We start from the raw sequence: 17,157 nt of genomic DNA on the forward strand, positions 1-17,157 counted from the left end.
CCGTTCAGCTTCCCGATGCTTTCTCTCCAGACTGTCGTCAAAGGAACAGTCAATGACAGGAAGTACAAAAGAGCGTCCACCTCTTCAGGTTTATTTCTTTAAAAAAAAAAAAAAACAACCAAAAAACTTCTGTTCACATTCCGATATCAAAAAGCATGTTTTTAAAAAAAACAAAAACAAAAAGGGCTCTCTCTCGTTCTCACGACTTCATCTGAGCTTATTGCAACGTCGAAATAAATAAATAAATAAAAAGACGCACCCTTGGTCAGCCCAATCCGCCTCGACTTGACCTAGCTAGACCTTCATTCTCCAGAGCTCCGGACGGACCCCCCTCCCTTCGATGCCAGCGTACTTCAAAGGTCCGTTTCAGGGATTAGTCACACTAATCTATATAATGCACAACATATTTACCAGCGACAGAGGCGGGTTAGTCTTCATTGTCGGCCACAACAAAGTCAGTAAAACATTTATCCTTCGTTTTGGACGTGTAGTAAAGCAGCTGTGAAACGGCGTGAAAGCTCCAGCACATCCCAGACAGAACAGAGGTTAAACCAATAACGTTAAAGGTGGGGGGGTGATTAAAGACTTGAAAATCAGGTGGACGGAAACCTGCAAACACTTCAGGCTCGTAAGCCAAACCGACAGGGAAAATCACTTCAGTGGTCTCGAGTCCGCTTTCTTTAAAATCCAGTCCTTCACATCCCTCCTGCCAGGTTTAAGGGCTGTCCTCGCCGTCCTGACCCTCCTCCTTGGTGCAGGTGTCCACGTCCTCCAGAGAGTCCGCCCTCTGTATGGACAGCTCGGCCGGGTCCATCATGGGCAGGGTGTTCTGGTCCGGGTGCAGCCAGGGCTTGTGTTGCGGGGAGTTATTCTCCTTCCACGCCGAGTAGTCCTGACCCGCCTTGTGGACACACTTCATCACCTAGAAGGAGTGTCCAGAGTCAAAGATCCTTCTCACACCTTGGTTCTCAGTGGAGCGTCATGAAACTAGACATTTCGGTCTAATTAGATAGAACATTTGTCATGATACCCCTAATATGTGTGTGTCTAACTTCCTGTGTTGGGGGTTTATGAAGTTCACTAATGTGGAGTCTGGATTATTCTGGAATTTAAAATGAGTCACTGTGACTACACGTCATTATCGACCAATGAACTAATAATTAAAATGGAGAACTGCAACATTTCAACCGCCAGCCGGCACAAATCACACCCAGAGGAACTGCTCATCCGCCCCGTCTGTATAATATTTAACTGGGAAACTCCAAATCAAAGCTGTTAAATGAAATATCCCACCATCCAACCCTAATGCAACCAGTGGATTCTTGTTATTTTATGTAAAAAAGGGAAATACTCCAGTTTTTGTTGTAACCAAGGTAACTCTCTAGCTGTCTTAAACTTCTTATATTGAGTTTGTCTTTAAATAGTAGGACTTTTGTCATCTTATCGACAGAAATGGATGTCACCGCTCCAACACTGCAGCCAGTGTTTTACTCGAGTTTCTCACACACACAAACACACACACAGTTTCAATCTGCAGTTGGTATGAAACCAGCTAAACGGGTTCTGCTAATTGTTGCAAATCTCACCACAACAAGAAAGCCTTCAACTGAGTTTCTATGGTTACAATTGTCCTTCACAAAACACGAAACCCAGCTCTCGCCGCACGAGCCTGTGGCGCGCCACGTTAGGTGTGTGCACACACCTCTCACACATACCTACCCCCTGGACACACAGACACACACTGTTCTCATGGCTGTCAGTGCAGCAGAGAAGCAGGAAGTAATTGGCTGAAAGGGCTCAGAGATAAGATTGGACATACCTTCGGAGCGAGCATCTGTGTGGCCGTGTTCACCACAACCTTTGGAATCAAACCTGAGGTGACAGAAAAGAAGAGAAAATTTCTAGTTGTAAAAACCTTCGAGTAAAACAGGTTCTCGGTGACAGGAGGGCGTTTGTGCTCCGACCTTTAGGGTCTGCCTGCGAGAGGTAGGTGAAGATACAGCTGGTCGGTCCCGTGGCCTTGATGAAATAACCAGTGAGGATGGAAACAGCTCGGACAAACTTGCTGGTGGGGGGGTATTTCTGCATCATAAATCAGTGCGGACGATAAGTTCAATAAAAAAGTTGGACGCTAATCAGAGAAATGCCCACAACAAGGTTAATCAGTTATAAGAGATGGAGATAGACTTCCTCAAGACAATGGCTCCTGTGTGTGTGTGGGGGTGTGTGTGTGAAGGGTGTGTGTGAAGGGTGGGGGGGCGTACCGGGTGTTTGACTGAGAAGTTCACGATCACATACTCATCGTCCGTCACCTTCCAGGAACGCAGCGTCAGCACATCTCTTTTCTTCAGTGGTTTCAGGCAGCGCCCTGAAATAAAGGAGGATGGTGTAGCATCAGAGGCACCGTCGGCCATGTTGGTAGTATTGTGTTTGGATTAAGAATTTAAAAAGAAGGCTAAATCTATAAAAAAAAATTCTAGTTAAACTTTATTCATCAAGTTATGCTAAGGAAAAAAACTGTATGTATCCTCTAAACAATGATAAGCCATTATGAGACCCTTTCAAAATAAAGTTCCAATATTTTAATTATAATAAAAAGTGAAGTTAACAATACTGAAGAAAGTTCTCAATAAATCAAAAACTAGATTTTGGGAAGGTCTTCAGATTCAATTCCCCTCCAGTATTTGCCTTTCCTCTCAGGCGTGTGAAAGTCGTGGAGGTGGATCACTTTCCACAAAACACACACGGCGGAGTTAAGCTATAACGCGCACGGAGTGCGTGTGTACTCACATGAGTAGTAGCCCACATCAGCGTTGGCGGAGAGCCGGGCGATGTCGTAGCTGTCCTCCATGTTGGGGTCCCAGTCCCGGCGGTACTGGTTGTCGTGCAGGACGTCGTACATGGTGGCGGCGGACACGTCCCGGATCACAATTTTACACTGAAACGCACCGGAACCGTCGGGACGTCAGAAATCACCGCAGGTGAGTGCGCCTTGCACGCCAGCCCTGTTCAAACAAGTCATTAAAACTCACCTTGATCTTGTGGATTTTGGATCCGCGGTTTTCTTTCTTTGCGGGCACTTCGACCCACACTTGCATGCCGTTACTGTCATACTTGTTCACCCAGTTGTCGGTGGACAAACACTGCCTCCTGAAGTCAGCAAAGACCGCCTCATCTGGCAAAATACTCGACATCTTGGGCTTTTCTTCAAAAACAAGTCGCTTCCTCCGGTCAGAGCAGGAGCCCGGTCAGCTGTGCGTGTGCGCACCTTTACCTACCTGTATATATGGCGAGCTGATCCCTGAACAGGTCCTGCAGGATTTTTGCCATTCCTGCAGACGCCCCCCTCCCGTCTGACGTCACTGTCTTTCCGACCCACAGGTGCGCGTCACCCAGGTGAACTCAAGGAGCGCCCAGAAGGGGTCAGCCATGATTTAAGTGCTGATGGCGACACTTCTGGTTATGAAACAGTAATAGCAGAAATCATTGATGAGTTTTCAGTGTCCGGAAGTGGAAAGGTTGTCGAGCACGCGGCGGGACTGTATTTGCCACGTGCGCTCATCGCATCGATCGCAGTATGGAGACCTAATCGGGCGTTTCCGGTCATATACACATATATTTTAATAAAGACGACATACTTGACTCTTGATACGTTTTGGTGAAATATCTTTATTTAATTCCACGTGATCGGCCTACACTTGTGTTTAACTCTCCTTTTTATACATCACATAATAGTACATTATTCACACAAATGTCGCTAAACACGAGTAGACAGCAAATTTCAAATGGACAGACACAATTCAGAGGAGCACAAAGCCGAGTATTTAGTCAGTGACAAGTAATATAAGAGCTGCTCATGTTAAATGGCTGTTGGATGCGATAAAATGCATACATTTTTTAAAATGTACGTCTCCAAGCGAGCGTTGTGTTGCGCAAGAGCGGATTTGAGTTCAGTGTGTGTGTGTGTGTGCGTGTGTGTGAAAGTGCAACTGTGTAAAGCTCTTGACAACTCACTGCAAGGAAGAAAGAAAGCTATTTCTAGGAATATTCAGTGACAGGGGATGCATAACCGAGACCTAAAAGCCGTTTTTGAGGCGGAGACGCAGCAGGCACGCAAACAATAAATAAAACAAACGTTCATCATGCGCGTCAACATCTGTACTTTTTGGTCAAGCCATGTTAAAAAGAAATAAATAAAACCTAAAGCAGTGGACCTACACAGGCAAGAGCAAAAGGGATACAGCAACTTCTGTTTACAGCGAGGATGTTAGTGGGTGTCAGCGCTGATCTGCAACCTGCAGCCATGAACCAGTCAGCAGGCTTCTGTCAGGCTTTACAATATCTGGGCTTGAGTCAGTGCACAACATTGGTGAGCAAATGAGCAAGGCATCTGTGTTCTTATCCACGCCGATCCTGCACGGTGAGCATGCTGCCTGACCTGGGGACGGTGTCAGGGACACCAGGTATCGATGAGATGAGATGGAGGCAGAAGCCACGACGGGGAAAACTAAAGAGCTGTTCAAACAGATCTTCATGGGGGGGGGGAAGGACTGGTTAGTGCGCCTGCAGCTCATTTAGAAATGTGGGACTGATTTTATCCATATTTACTTACTTTATTAAACAAACCCTCAAATGCAACATGTGGCCTACAGGATTTGGCAATAGAGAATTTTTGTTAGAAACCAACACGCGTCACCTGTGATAAAACAGTCTGTCCCAGTCAAATTTGGCTCGGGGATGGGGGGGGTCAGAAATGATAGAAAGCCAAGCTGAGAAAACTCTGAAAGATATAAAGACACCAGGCAAAGCTTCCATTAAAATATTAAGGAAATAAAAAGGTAATACGGCGGGCTGGTGACCTTAAAGTCGTTAAATAATCCCAAGCAGCTTTACTTTACAACACTGACGAGAGTAACGGCACTAAGAACCTGAACCGTGCGCTAACTCATGGGTGGTTAGTTATGTCAGTCTGCAATCATATATAATGCCATGCAACTGGTGAGAACCCAACAAATTACTAAACATGTTCCGTGTTTGGAATGGAGACGGTTTCTCCAGACAATCGGTTTCATTACAGTAATGCACATCCACAAGGTTACTCTGTAAAGTCGCCGAGGGCAGCGGTTAAGAGGGGGGGACTAACAGAGGGACAGTAAAAAAAAAAGACGGGTCTGCCGGTCCAGATCGGAGGGAGGAGCCAGCGGCCTTGGGGATGAGCTGTGGCGGTGGTGGTGGTGGAGGTGGAGGCAGGCTGGGGGGGGGGTGTACTAGCACGAGCAGCTGCTCTCGGTGACGGTCATCTCCGGCTGCTTCTCCAGTTTGATGTCGATCACTGGGGCAGATCTGTTAAGTGTCTTCACCCGTGCGTTTGTGCATTTCAGCTCCGATTTATCCGCCCGTTGTCACGGTAACCCGTTACCAGCAGCGACGACAAGGCTGCGCTGTGAGCGCTTTATGAAAAGGATACTGTCCTCTTTGCTCTTCTCCGGTGTGCTGTCCATCCCAGGCAACGCCGCGGCAACACGGCGGAACAGCTGAAACGGAGTCAGAGCGGCTTCAGTGTAACGTCTCACCGACATTTAGAACAAGATGAATAGGGCTGGGTCATCACACGGCCTGGACCGGACCGGACCGGATGTTACGCAACATTTATGCTCTACGCAGAGAATCGTCTCAACGCAAACACCAGATTGGGTCGTTTGCGTTGCCTCGGTGATGGCGGATCACCCAGCCCTACTGCAGACAGGCGGCGGCTGCACGCAACACAGGAAGCAGGTGGAGCAGAGAACAGGCGATTCAGAGCAGAGGATGCGTTTGGTGAGCACAAACACAGACGTGACAGAGCTGATCTAGACTTGCTTAAGACCGGCACGAGCCTCATCACAGCCACGGTAGCCACCCTGTTCCGCTGCAGCACTGCTGAGCAATTAGCTGGAGTTTTGAATGTGTTTTCACAGAAATTAATCAGGAGGGGGAAATCATTTCACATTAGCTGAGAGTGGAACCTAAAAAGTCTAGATCAGCCTTGTATCAGACCATGAATGAAAGCATTCGAGGCCTTGCGAGGGGACACGCTGAACATGTCACGATGCCAGGAGAGGGGCAAAGGTCACAGAAAGGGTCAAGTCTGGGCGTGGCTGGCAGAGTTAGCTCGGCTACCTGCAGAGAGCAGACCTTCTACCTGTTTGACATTGTAGCCAGTCTTTGCGCTGGTTTCAATGAACATGACATTGAGTTCCTTAGCTCTCTGCTCGCCCTCCTCCGTGGTGATCTGTCTGCTCGGGAAGGGGGGGGCAGACAAACAGACAGATATGGAAAGAAATGTGAAGACGACGGGGCAAAAAAGAGAGAGGGAGAAAGAGGAGAAACTGTTAAGGTGAAATAAAGGAAGTTAGTTCAGTTAAAACCAGAGGCAGGAAAAGAGAAGTGGCTGTTTGGTTGAGTAAACAGGAAGCAGGACAGACGCTGGGAACAGCCCGGCTCTCCAGGAGTGTCTGTCGGCCGCTTCACCACCAACCTGTTTGACGTTATAGCCAGCCTTGGCGCTGGTCTCTATGTACATCACATTGAGCTCGCGAGCTTTCCTCTCTGCCGCCTCTACAGAGACCTGCCTGCCACGGTCCCGGGTGGGGGTGGGGGTGGGGGGGTGATGTTGAGGGGAAACACAAAAATAATCAAGATGACATGAACGGACATGGAGCAAAAATAAATAAAAAAAATAATCAAACCAAAATAAAAAGGTAGAACGGATGCACAGTCAAATCATAGGAAAGAAAAATATTTAGAGCGTCGATAAAGGGACTGGATGAGATGAACTGGGGGGGGGGGGGGGGGGGGGGGTGCGAGGCCTCGGCGTGGTTCGTTAACGGTAGCACTTTTAAACAACCGCTGCCATTTGTGGCGACATGGAAAAGATCGGGCCGCTGAACAGAGCATCTTTTTTGTCACGTCAAACCAATGTAAATGAAAGAGATAAATACACAGAATAGGTCTAAAATCTGATGGACGGCTCATCCTTTGGCTTTATTGTTCGGACAAACTGACAAAAATCTAGATGGTTTGTATTTTTACCAGCCTAAGAGTGAATTAAATCATGATCACTATCTACAGAGATAACGTTCCAGAAGCTCACAACCGCGTACCTTTTATCTGCCAAATCTGTTTTATTCCCAACGAGCATGATGATGACATCACTTCCTCTCTCCGTTCTGACGTCATCGATCCACTTTGAGGTTTGTTGGAAAGAATTAAGATCTGTGGGTGTCAAAGAGAACGTGAAATGACCACAGCGAAAAAGGTGACGTTAGCTGTGTCCGAAACCACACACTCGTTCCCTATTCACTACTCACTACATGGGGGACATGGATTGAGTGAACTACGTAGCGCACTCAATTCAAAATTAGCTTTCGGACACTACGGCGCACGTAAAATGACGTAATGTTGTCGCATAATAATAACGAATCGTTCCCCAGGAAAAGTGGCCAGGTCCATTTAATCATTTTAACCCATCCGAAACATACCCAAACACATTCAGCGATCGTTTCTTTGAAAATGCAATATTTTACCCTATTATAATCTTTATATAATAATAACAGATTAAAATATTAATGTCAATAACAATAACATAACACTTCCTTATTATCTCAAATAATTAGTGTCTGGTGACATTTCCGGCGACGTAATCTAATAAGATGCTTATAGTCGCATATAAATAAATAAAGGCAAAAAACATATTTAAAATGGAGGCAGCAATGTTCCACTAAAGTGAAAGAATTTTACGCTCTAGTAAGATATGTGAAACAAATAGCATATAATAATAATAACATAATATTACATACATTTGTACGTCATTACTGCTCGTTTACCCGCCATCGACAGATTACCACGTGATACCGTAAAGGCTGATGGGATATATTACCGAGTTCGGGTGCATCGGTTGAGTTAAGATCTTAAGACCGAGCCCGAGTCCGAGCCTGACCCAACCCGAAATTCGGGTCGGGCTTAAAATGTGTAAAATGTCAATCATTACGTTCGGGTCGGGTCGGGTCGGGCCGGGCTTCTCTCTCTGACTTTTTTTTAATAAATATTTGTTTATAAAAATATACACTAAAACGATGTGTGGATACTAACTAAGGAATACTTATTATAAATAAATAATTTGGATAAAACAGAGAAGGCGCTGTAAGGTAATTGCTATATAACTACTACTAAACAGGAAGTGTAGAGCCAGAGCAAAGCTTTTATTTTAAATTTCGTTGAAACAAAACTATAGAAATAACAATTTCATATATCTTTTACCATTTATTTGATTTGCGTTATTCTATTTAAAGCCTAGTGGGCTGCAGTATTTCTCCGCGTAATTAAGCGAGTGCGCATCAAGATTTCTCTTTCACTCTCTTTGTCTGGCCTCTTATTCTGTGTTCCATTCATTTATCATGATCATAAAAATATGTAGATTATTTTAACCTTAAAAGATCTTGCGTTTTTTCTGCCCAAAATACTATGGGATAAATTTAAATTTCGGGTTTGCTTCGGGCTCGGGCCTGCAAATCAAGTAATTGGTCGGGCTTGGGCTGGGTCGGGCTTTAATGCCGCGGGCCTGGGTCGGGTCGGGCTGGATTTTTTAGGCCCGATCTTACCTCTACATCGGTTGTACACTACTTTTTGCAGTGCATTGTGGGATACATTGAGTGCACTCGCGATGCTCACTAAGAATTCGGACACTATTTCAAAATGGCGTCCACACGATTTAGTGCACTATGTAGGGTATAGGGGGTGGTTTCGGACACAGCCGTTGTATTCTAGCAGAACATTCGACAGGTGAGAAACCGTAAAGCTTATGCAGAACATTCGTGTTAAGAAGCAAAGACAGCGAAGGAAACGGTCAGTGTAACAGAAAGGAAAGGCTAGAGGTCAATATTATTCCTTCCAACTGAGTGAGACCCTGCAGAGGGATCAGAGTGCAGCCCTGACTCACTGGTGATGTCATAAACAACCACTGCAATGGTGGAATCGCGGATGTAGCTGGGAATTAGGCTACGAAAGCGCTCCTGCCCGGCAGTGTCCCAGAGCTGGAGCCGGACCTGTTGAGTGGAGCGGGAGGGAGGGAGGGAGGGAGGGAGGGAACGGGGGCAGCGGTATAAAGAAGGGAGGGCACAATAAGAAGACGGAGAACAAAGTAGAACAGACATGAGCCCAGCAGCGGAGATGAAACGGTGATTTTAATGGAGCGAAATGTGGAAGCGAAAGAGATGAGCAGCAGGGAAATGAACTATGGAAGAGGAGGGTCTGATGAGCCATTAAGAGGATCTCTTCCATCAGCCTCACTGGTGGTGTCAAAGACCCGTCAGAGCGGGTTTCAGGTCTTTAAGGCAAAGATATGAGCTTCTTTGCCCGTCTCGTAAATGGTTTGGTGCCCTTCCTCGTGCTAAAGGGAGGACAAGGAGGCGCGGCGAAGCCACGATACCTACTGGCTATGTCATAAACCACCACAGCAGCTGCTGAGTCTCGGATGTAACTGGGGATGAGGCTGCGGAAGCGTTCCTGTCCGGCTGTATCCCAGAGCTGCAGCCGGATCTGCGGCCCATCGCGAAATGAGCGTGGCATGTGTGGACAAATCATGACCAAAGGGATGGAAGGAAAACAATACCTTGAAATAAGGATGGGAACTAAAACACACGTCTAACAAAATCAACAGCAGACTCATGTCAAAAAGTGGAACGATGACAGTGAAATAAATGGTGGCTATGACATCATATGGTTTAAGTCGTCCTCATTGTTGGACAGGATGTGCACGTAAACAAACACATAAAGCGTCCTTACCGTGCGATCTTCTAGATACATGGTTTTTGACAAAAAGTCAATGCCAATTGTTGCCTGCAAGACAAGAAGTGCTTCAGTTGGAGCCCAAAACGCTGCTGCCGCCACAACAACAACACAACAGGAACAAACACACAAATCGTGGTTCCAACGACTTCAGGCGCTGAATAAAGACATAGCAAGCGTGGAAGTCTTTTCCTCGGCGAACCACTGCTGTGATCACGCCTGTGCTCCACAAAGCAGGGACCTGTTGATGAAAGGGGAGAGCAGGGCGCCGCAACATGGAACTCACGCACAACACGCACGTTACCTGATAAGTGTTGTCGAAACTGTCGTACATGAACCTGGTGATGAGGGACGTCTTCCCAACTGTGCAAACACAACAACCAATGGTCAAACTGCGCAAAAGGGCCGTGAAACGGGCAGTAAAGCAGCACATGGATGAGTCAACGCATCGCTGGCGGTTCCGATGGACCCACACGCTGAGCTGGCACTCTGGGTGGAGCCAGCACCCTTAAAAACGCTCCCGTTCTCTGGTCTAATGCGCGATGGCATCGCGTCGCCCACTTATTAGCAAATAACGGGACGGGTGTGCGTAATAGAGACCGACAGCGTGATATAAAGCGATATTAGGGGGTCGGGGAGAGGCCGCCCGGCTGACGTGGCTCCGCATGATGCTGCCGGTGCGGTGAATTAAACGTCACCAGAATGGCGAATGAATGAATCAGTGTACACGGTTATAAATGGAAGCCCAAACCCCTGCGCGTATACACTAGATTTTTTACCATAAAAATGTTTTTTTTTAAAAGTATAAGCGAAAATCACAGCTCGAGTTAGCCTATCCTAGCCAAGCTACACAGTATGGGGAAAGGAGTAGCCAAGCTAACGCTGCGCTAAGCTACAGCTGTAGGATTAGGGCCATAACCAAGACGCTGGTTGTCGCTTTCTTCTTGCACTACAACAGAAACGTAAATGGATCACAAGAGTTAATCGGGCGAAATGCTGATTTTTACCAAATGTATCGGATCATTGAGAGCAGCAGAGATGTTTGGCTAGCTTAGCAGAAGTGTCGCAGCTACTCGCAATGACATCATCGCTATAAACCAGCTCCATGCATCATCTTACTCTCTATTCATCGCACTCTACACGGAGACATATAGAAATGAATAAGTCGTTCTATGCCATCACAGTTCCACAGTATCGGCTGCGTTACTGGCTATTATTCAATAGATGCTAGAGAGAGAAGCTAGCTAGCCACGTCACTCTGAAAGACTTCTTCCAACGTTTTCCTCCCAACCACCCAAATCAACGCCAATATCGGGCCGCTTCTTATCTGCTTACCGCTCTGTTCGCCCAGGAAAACCAGCTTAAACTTTCGTAGAGGGTTGCCAAACTCCCCGCCGCCGGTCGTGGTTGACATTTTGTCGGAAAATGAGCCGCTAACTAGCTGAGTTGGCTAATGATGCGATGTCTAGACCGGAGAGAAGCACGCAAGGTCTTTCTGCTGCTCCGGCCAGCGCTATTGTTTTCCTAAACTCTGAGAAGTAAAACAGCGCTACCAAGAGGCAAAAGTCTTTAATAGAAACGAAAAAAGGAGGTATAATACGGTGTATGGAGATGGGAAATGCTGCAGTGGCTTTGATAAGAAAACCCAACCTTCCTATGGTTGACTCGGACATTAAAAACTAAAGTAAATCATCGGTCATCTGGGTCATGGTTGCAGCCAGCGTTACATACTACACAAGTAAAGTTTCTTCATATAACACACACAGAGCCACAAATGGCTTCACATGTTAAAATAAATACCTAATGAATACATCAGACAAGGCTCTTCACGTTTAACATGTGGGAAACTATTTATTCTCTGCATTGGTGTCAGTCATGTAGTGGACAGACTGGTTCTGGTCAAGCTTCTTCTCTGTGTATCTCCATGAGTTCCTTTTGTTGTGTGTTCTCGGTGCCGAGTGGCAAATTCATCTCGTCCTCCTCTAATCATGCGGCGTGCACGTTTATTGCAGGTGCAGGAGGTGCAGCCAACGGAAAGGTCGTTTGAACAAAAGAGGCATTTATTCCAATGTCCTGCAATTCAAAAACCAAAGGAAGAAAACAATTTGTCAGAGCGGGTCGCAGGTGAAACGTCAAAAACTCTGCGGTTTTATACTCACACTTCTGTTCGGGGTTCGGCACAGTCGTGGAAAGAATCAATAACATTCATGTCAGCTTGACAAAATCCATTATTCATTTAAGAGAATATTCCATATGACAGTATTGGTAAAAATAACGCACCTTCGGGTTTGGGGGTCATCAGAGTCAGTGGAAGCTCCACAGTGACGTCACTGAAACAGAAAAGGTGCATTAATCAACACCTGTACCCATAGAATATAATGCACGGCCTCAAATAAAGGAGGAGAAAGCCATTACCTTCCTGTTAGTCCACCCAAGAGGCTTCAGGGGGCAGAGATCAAAGCACTTTTCAGTCTGACACAGAAATATGAAGCCTTGACGGTGTCTCGATGTGGACTTACCCTCCGCTGGACGCCATTAGATTGACCTTGACCTTGTAGGAGACAATGATTCCCTGCATTTCCTTTTCTCCTTGACTCCTGTGTACAAAGACAGTTCATACATCAGCGTGTGTGTGTTGTTCCCTCCTCAACAGCCAATAAGAGGATCAAAACGCATCCCGGGATCAGTGTAAGCCCCCTAATATAGCGGCTTACAGCGTGGTGGACGCCAGGTGGGTGTCCTCATCCTTTAGCCGTCCGTTGACGGAGATACCTCGCTTTTCTTTGTTGTTGGACAGCAGAGGGGTGAGCTGGAAGGACTTGTCCAGCTTGGAGTTGGAGTTCACCGTCTCACTGCGAGCAGTGGTGGGAAGTCAAGACCACTTTCCTTAATTTGGTTGTTTTTGTTGTTTTGGTAAATAACGATGAGCGGCTCACCTGAACTCTTCGGTGCAGACCGCCTTGGTGTATGTGTCCGACGAGTAGAGCACCACGCTGGTCAGCTGCTCCACTAGAAACGTGGCAGGGGTTCACCAGCGCGTCGCAGATCACAGCTTAACGTAGATTCAGAGAGAAATTTCTTACCGGAAACTGTGATCTTCTTCACAACTTTGTTGGTTTCGTTGTTGATTTTCACGTTAACGGTGATCTGTTGCCCGTGGTAATAGATCTGAAAGGGAGGCGCCTGTTGAGTGAACTGATAGGTTGGGTGTATCCTTCCTTAATTCCTACCTCCTTGTCCAGGGAGGCCTCCAGCTGAATGGGCTTGTCGCTCATCATGAACTGCTTGGTGATGTCGGCCTTTGGTCCAGGCTTGTTTGTAACTGGAGCAAACTGGATCTTGCGAATCATCAGACGACACGTGTCCCTATAACGCGTAAACCCCCCACCCCAAAATTCATAGAGTCAGGAGGGATCGGGAACCAGGAATCTCCTCACCTTTGTCTTTAGCTCACGTACTTCTTCTCGATGACCTCGTCGACGTTGTTGGGGGCGTTGGCGAGGTACGCTTTGACCTCAAAGTCCACGCCGCAGGCCTGAAGTGAAACAAAACCCACACAGTGAAAGAGTCCAGGTGAGAGTGGAGAACACAGGTAGGGCGGGTAAAGGTACCTTGCCAGAATCGTTGGGCCCTGGCTGGAGGGAGACCGAGCAGGGCAGATCTGTGGGCATCTAAAATAAATCAAGCAAAAAAGGTGAAGCTCGGGTCAAAGCGTCCAACATTTCAGCTGAAAACAAATGTAAAACCACAAATGTGCGATTAATTCGGACCTGAAAGGAAAACGGATATCCCTGCTCTCCGATCTTCTTCAGGAGGAATTCCTGCATCGGCGTCTTGGCCGTGTTCTCCCCCGTGGGTGGGTACACCTGGACGCGCTGGATCCAGATGTCCCTCCTGAAAGACAGCCCCATCACGTCCAGGTCGTCGCTTCCGTAGCGGAAGGCGCAGGCCAGGTAGACGTAGACTGCAAAGACGAAAACATCGTGAGGGTTCCTGGGAATTACGGGGTGCCGACCGATTTGGGATTCAGGTACCTTTCCTGCCGTTGAGGCCGGAAGGGTCCACTTTGACGGCGCCGTCTGCGCAGGGGAAAAAAACAGTGGCATCAGTTTATACACAGCTGATGTGTTTGAGGGCGTGGACGCTGCAGGACATACCGACGACTTCCACCGAGTCCACATGGTCCACAAAGTCCCTCTTCCCTAAGTACAGGGTAATCTGCGGAGCAAAGAGGCAGACAGTCACTCGTCCTCCAAGGTTATTTCTGGAGATGTTGCTCTCCTCCTCTTAATGACTATGTTATAACTGGAAACTCACATTGCCATTGCCGCTGGTCTTCTTAAATACCCTTAAAAGAGAAAAAAAATCAGAAAAGAAAGTTAAACATTTGCCTAGATGCTTTCACACTGGCCCACCTCCATCACTATTCCTCATTTTGACGCCTCTACATGTATTTTCAGGGCCTCGAGCTGCCTGAATCCCCGTTGTCGTGCACTTTTGTGGTCACCTTTAAGTGCTGGACACCAAACACCCAAAGGTCCACCCCCACCCTGGTGAGCTTGGATTAGTGTGCGGGATGAAACAGGCAGTCGCTCCCATGGGTGCTAATCTCAATTTCACATGTCTGTGATCTACTCAACGTATACATCGCACATTTATTTGATTGCTCCTGAAAATCCCTTAATAGATAAAGCAGATTTAAGGGTAAATGTGTGATGAGCCCAGTTTGACTCAAAAACAGAGTCTCCTTTTTTCTTTTTTGCAGGTTAAAACATTTGTACAGGTGAACATCTCCGGTTATTCCTGAAACATTACTCGTATTTTTTTTTTTGCTTTACAACTTCCTCAACCAAAACTCCTCATACTTACTTTGACATTTTAAAGGCAAAGTTATGGATCCAGTCTGTAAATAAAAGGATGGAAATGCTGAGTCGGTTAACTCACAGTTACAGAAGGTGACTTTTACTTCCTGTTACAGTCTGAGCATCATTTAATGGACCAGTCTCATGAATCAGTCAGAAATGATGAAACAATTGCATATTTCTAAAAGTGCTTTCTTGTTATTATTGTTTTCGAAACGTACGAGATCAGTAAGCAGTAAGCAAAGCTGCTGACTTACCTCAGTTCAGGCTCCGGTGTGCTGCTGTGTAAATCTCTAGCTGTTGACAGTGTGTCAGTGTGTGTGAGCGTCGCTCGCCGCAGCCCTTTGGCTTTTATACCATGACCTTTCATCTGCGGAGACCTCCCTTTGGCTTACGCAGCTCCTCACTGGGGGACGTTTTCCAGAAAATCTAATTAGAGTGTTGCTGTTTTTGGTGCGTGAAAAATGTGGCATAAGCTGAGAGATAAAGATGGTTTTATGTCTGTGTTTGGAAGGGGGGGGGGGGGTGGTTAAAAGGGGCTTTTAAAGTAATGGGTTGCAAACTCACCTGTAAAAAAGGAAATATGGAATATCAATGCTCTTTAGGTGCGTAAATGCACCTCTTATCTACTGTTTATAGGTGAAAGTTTACAGTGTGTTCACACAGTCTGTTTGCAGGTTTTGGCGGTGGTGGTGGCAGGATGGCAGATGGCTCCTCCGTTAAGCTCTGCTCAATCTGCGCTCATGGCGGGTTTTCAGGGACTAAGGAGACCTGCTGATTTAACGCTGTGTACAAGTAGGAGATTTCGTCGGCACCGTGGGGCGACACTTTGGGCTTGGCTAGAAATATCTTAGCTTTTAATTTCCTCCTGAAGTCCTGCATTCATCACCAAAGACCACATTAAGATGGAGACTCTTATTTTGTCTCCAAGTGACGGTTAAATCCATCCATCCATCCATCCATCCAGTGGATTGCTGCGGGATCTTCTCACTTCCTTAGCTAGCTGTAATGGATTGATTAGCCTGGGAGCTGGATGATGGGTTTTATTGATGGATTACTACACTTTAGCTGTCATGGATTTAGTGCCGGCCTCGATTCAGCTGTCACCAGGACAGGATTAGAGATCTCCTTAAAGCTGGACCAGACAGGCCAACATAGCCACAAGTTATATCATTGGCTCATTGAATAGTATTGGGACACCTGCAAAACAGAGATATTCAATGGTTCTTCTTCTTGGAGTGCCAAAATTTGGTCAAATGTTAAAAGTTTAATAACATACAGCGCAATGGCTAATGCTAATTTTACTATCACATCATTATCATCGCCTTGTTTATGGTCTGCCATGTGCTAGTGATCAACAAATATCAATCAACTCTTGTAGTTCTTCATTTCTTTGAGTTCTATTATTACCTTTTACAGTCATTCTGAGCAGAATTCTGCATGCTTCACAGAGCAAAGACAAGCCACAGCTGCGCCGAGCTATTCAAGGGGAAACAGTGCTGCCTGCAAGATTCTCGCTTCCGAGTTTTAGCATTAGCAAGACTGTCACGTTCCACCTGAGATCAAGGAGTGCTGAGCATTCGTGTGTCAGATTTAAGGTCTGTGCAGGTTGGAAGTGACCATGTTAATAAAGGCTAAGTCTTCCCACAACAGGCTGCTGTGCATTTTCTAATATTCTGATTATTTCATGCAGCATTTAGATCATAGCTTGTAAAGCCAGCGATCTGTTGGCCGTTGGGTCTTATCCCCAACATTTCACATAAGTTGCCGTGTCCTACTCTCACATTTGGGATAACAGTCTGTACTTCTCGGCTGAATTCCTGCGCGCCGCTTAATATCACAGCTGAAGAAGCTAAAAATGAAACTAATCTTATAATTCTGTATAGGTTTGGACAGCCTATTTCAGGGCTTCTTTTTCCACCTTTGAGTGCGTGAGGTGACAAATAGAGATGTAAGCCCCTTACACTTAATCTGCTGTTTGGCAGGTGCTTCCCATAGAAGGTCGACATTGGCCCTCAGACTCCGCCCAGTCCGTTACAACACTGCGGTATTACCACTTCTTTACACAGTCCTTGTGTGGCTATACGAGGACAAGGTCCAGATTCACTATGACTGATGGGAAACAGGACCATAAAGCTCTCAATGTGACCTTATGAAATCCTGACCCAAACTTCCAAATTCAGCCTCGATTGTGCATCACTCACAGTTACACTGACTTTAATTGTGTTTAATCTAAAACACAAAAACATTATATTTGCAGTACAACCCTTTAAAGTAGCTGTTCTTGATCTTCATGTAAAATAATTGCTTTAACTGCAACTTAATCCCCTCAAAAACAGTAGTTTTAGTCTCTAAGGGGCCCCTAAGGGGGCCAATTGTGGCTCACATCTCTGTTTGTCACCTCACACAGTCAAAGATTAGTTTCATTTTTAGCTTCTTCAGCTGCGATATTAATTAATTCCATAAGCTG

General features: G+C 46.3%; 3 protein-coding genes and 1 long non-coding RNA gene across 8 annotated transcripts; 1 reads left to right on the forward strand and 3 right to left on the reverse strand.

The window, feature by feature from the left end:
• Nucleotides 1-70: 70 nt before the first annotated feature.
• stard14 (START domain containing 14) lies at nucleotides 71-3,331 on the reverse strand. Its single transcript, XM_057042572.1, has 6 exons — nucleotides 3,033-3,331; nucleotides 2,791-2,938; nucleotides 2,265-2,368; nucleotides 1,965-2,082; nucleotides 1,820-1,872; nucleotides 71-922 (listed from the first exon to the last, which is right to left on the reverse strand). The coding sequence occupies exons 1-6, from the start codon at nucleotides 3,192-3,194 to the stop codon at nucleotides 716-718; spliced, it is 792 nt and encodes a 263-aa protein (XP_056898552.1). The 5' UTR covers nucleotides 3,195-3,331; the 3' UTR covers nucleotides 71-715.
• LOC130530965 (uncharacterized) lies at nucleotides 3,170-3,649 on the forward strand. The gene is made up of 2 exons (XR_008951954.1): nucleotides 3,170-3,309; nucleotides 3,382-3,649. It is a non-coding gene; the product is annotated as an uncharacterized LOC130530965 (long non-coding RNA).
• On the reverse strand, nucleotides 3,650-11,371 carry rab41 (RAB41, member RAS oncogene family). 5 transcript variants are annotated; one of them, XR_008951953.1, is made up of 9 exons: nucleotides 11,161-11,370; nucleotides 10,130-10,188; nucleotides 9,823-9,876; nucleotides 8,978-9,083; nucleotides 7,143-7,254; nucleotides 6,518-6,611; nucleotides 6,182-6,275; nucleotides 5,468-5,534; nucleotides 5,254-5,332 (listed from the first exon to the last, which is right to left on the reverse strand). XR_008951953.1 is itself a non-coding variant. In XM_057042576.1 (8 exons), exons 1-8 carry the CDS (start codon nucleotides 11,237-11,239, stop codon nucleotides 5,268-5,270), a joined length of 636 nt encoding a protein of 211 aa, XP_056898556.1. In that variant the 5' UTR covers nucleotides 11,240-11,371; the 3' UTR covers nucleotides 3,650-5,267. The 5 variants fall into 5 exon arrangements, 4 of the variants coding, with proteins under 4 accessions (XP_056898556.1, XP_056898554.1, XP_056898555.1 ...); XM_057042576.1 differs by lacking the exons at nucleotides 6,182-6,275; nucleotides 8,978-9,083 and adding an exon at nucleotides 9,471-9,576 and having other exon boundaries at nucleotides 3,650-5,332; nucleotides 11,161-11,371; XM_057042574.1 differs by lacking the exon at nucleotides 6,182-6,275 and having other exon boundaries at nucleotides 3,650-5,332.
• A 7-nt stretch (nucleotides 11,372-11,378) lies between these two features.
• On the reverse strand, nucleotides 11,379-15,066 carry arr3b (arrestin 3b, retinal (X-arrestin)). The gene is made up of 16 exons (XM_057042571.1): nucleotides 14,945-15,066; nucleotides 14,695-14,728; nucleotides 14,143-14,173; nucleotides 13,983-14,043; nucleotides 13,860-13,904; nucleotides 13,596-13,789; nucleotides 13,437-13,496; nucleotides 13,284-13,360; nucleotides 13,056-13,191; nucleotides 12,909-12,993; nucleotides 12,762-12,834; nucleotides 12,540-12,677; nucleotides 12,345-12,422; nucleotides 12,241-12,264; nucleotides 12,102-12,155; nucleotides 11,379-11,898 (listed from the first exon to the last, which is right to left on the reverse strand). Exons 2-16 carry the CDS (start codon nucleotides 14,700-14,702, stop codon nucleotides 11,886-11,888), a joined length of 1,077 nt encoding a protein of 358 aa, XP_056898551.1. The 5' UTR covers nucleotides 14,703-14,728; nucleotides 14,945-15,066; the 3' UTR covers nucleotides 11,379-11,885.
• Nucleotides 15,067-17,157: the final 2,091 nt, after the last annotated feature.

Source organism: Takifugu flavidus, chromosome 9, assembly GCF_003711565.1.
Source record: "Takifugu flavidus isolate HTHZ2018 chromosome 9, ASM371156v2, whole genome shotgun sequence".
Classification (NCBI taxonomy): Eukaryota; Metazoa; Chordata; class Actinopteri; order Tetraodontiformes; family Tetraodontidae; genus Takifugu; species Takifugu flavidus.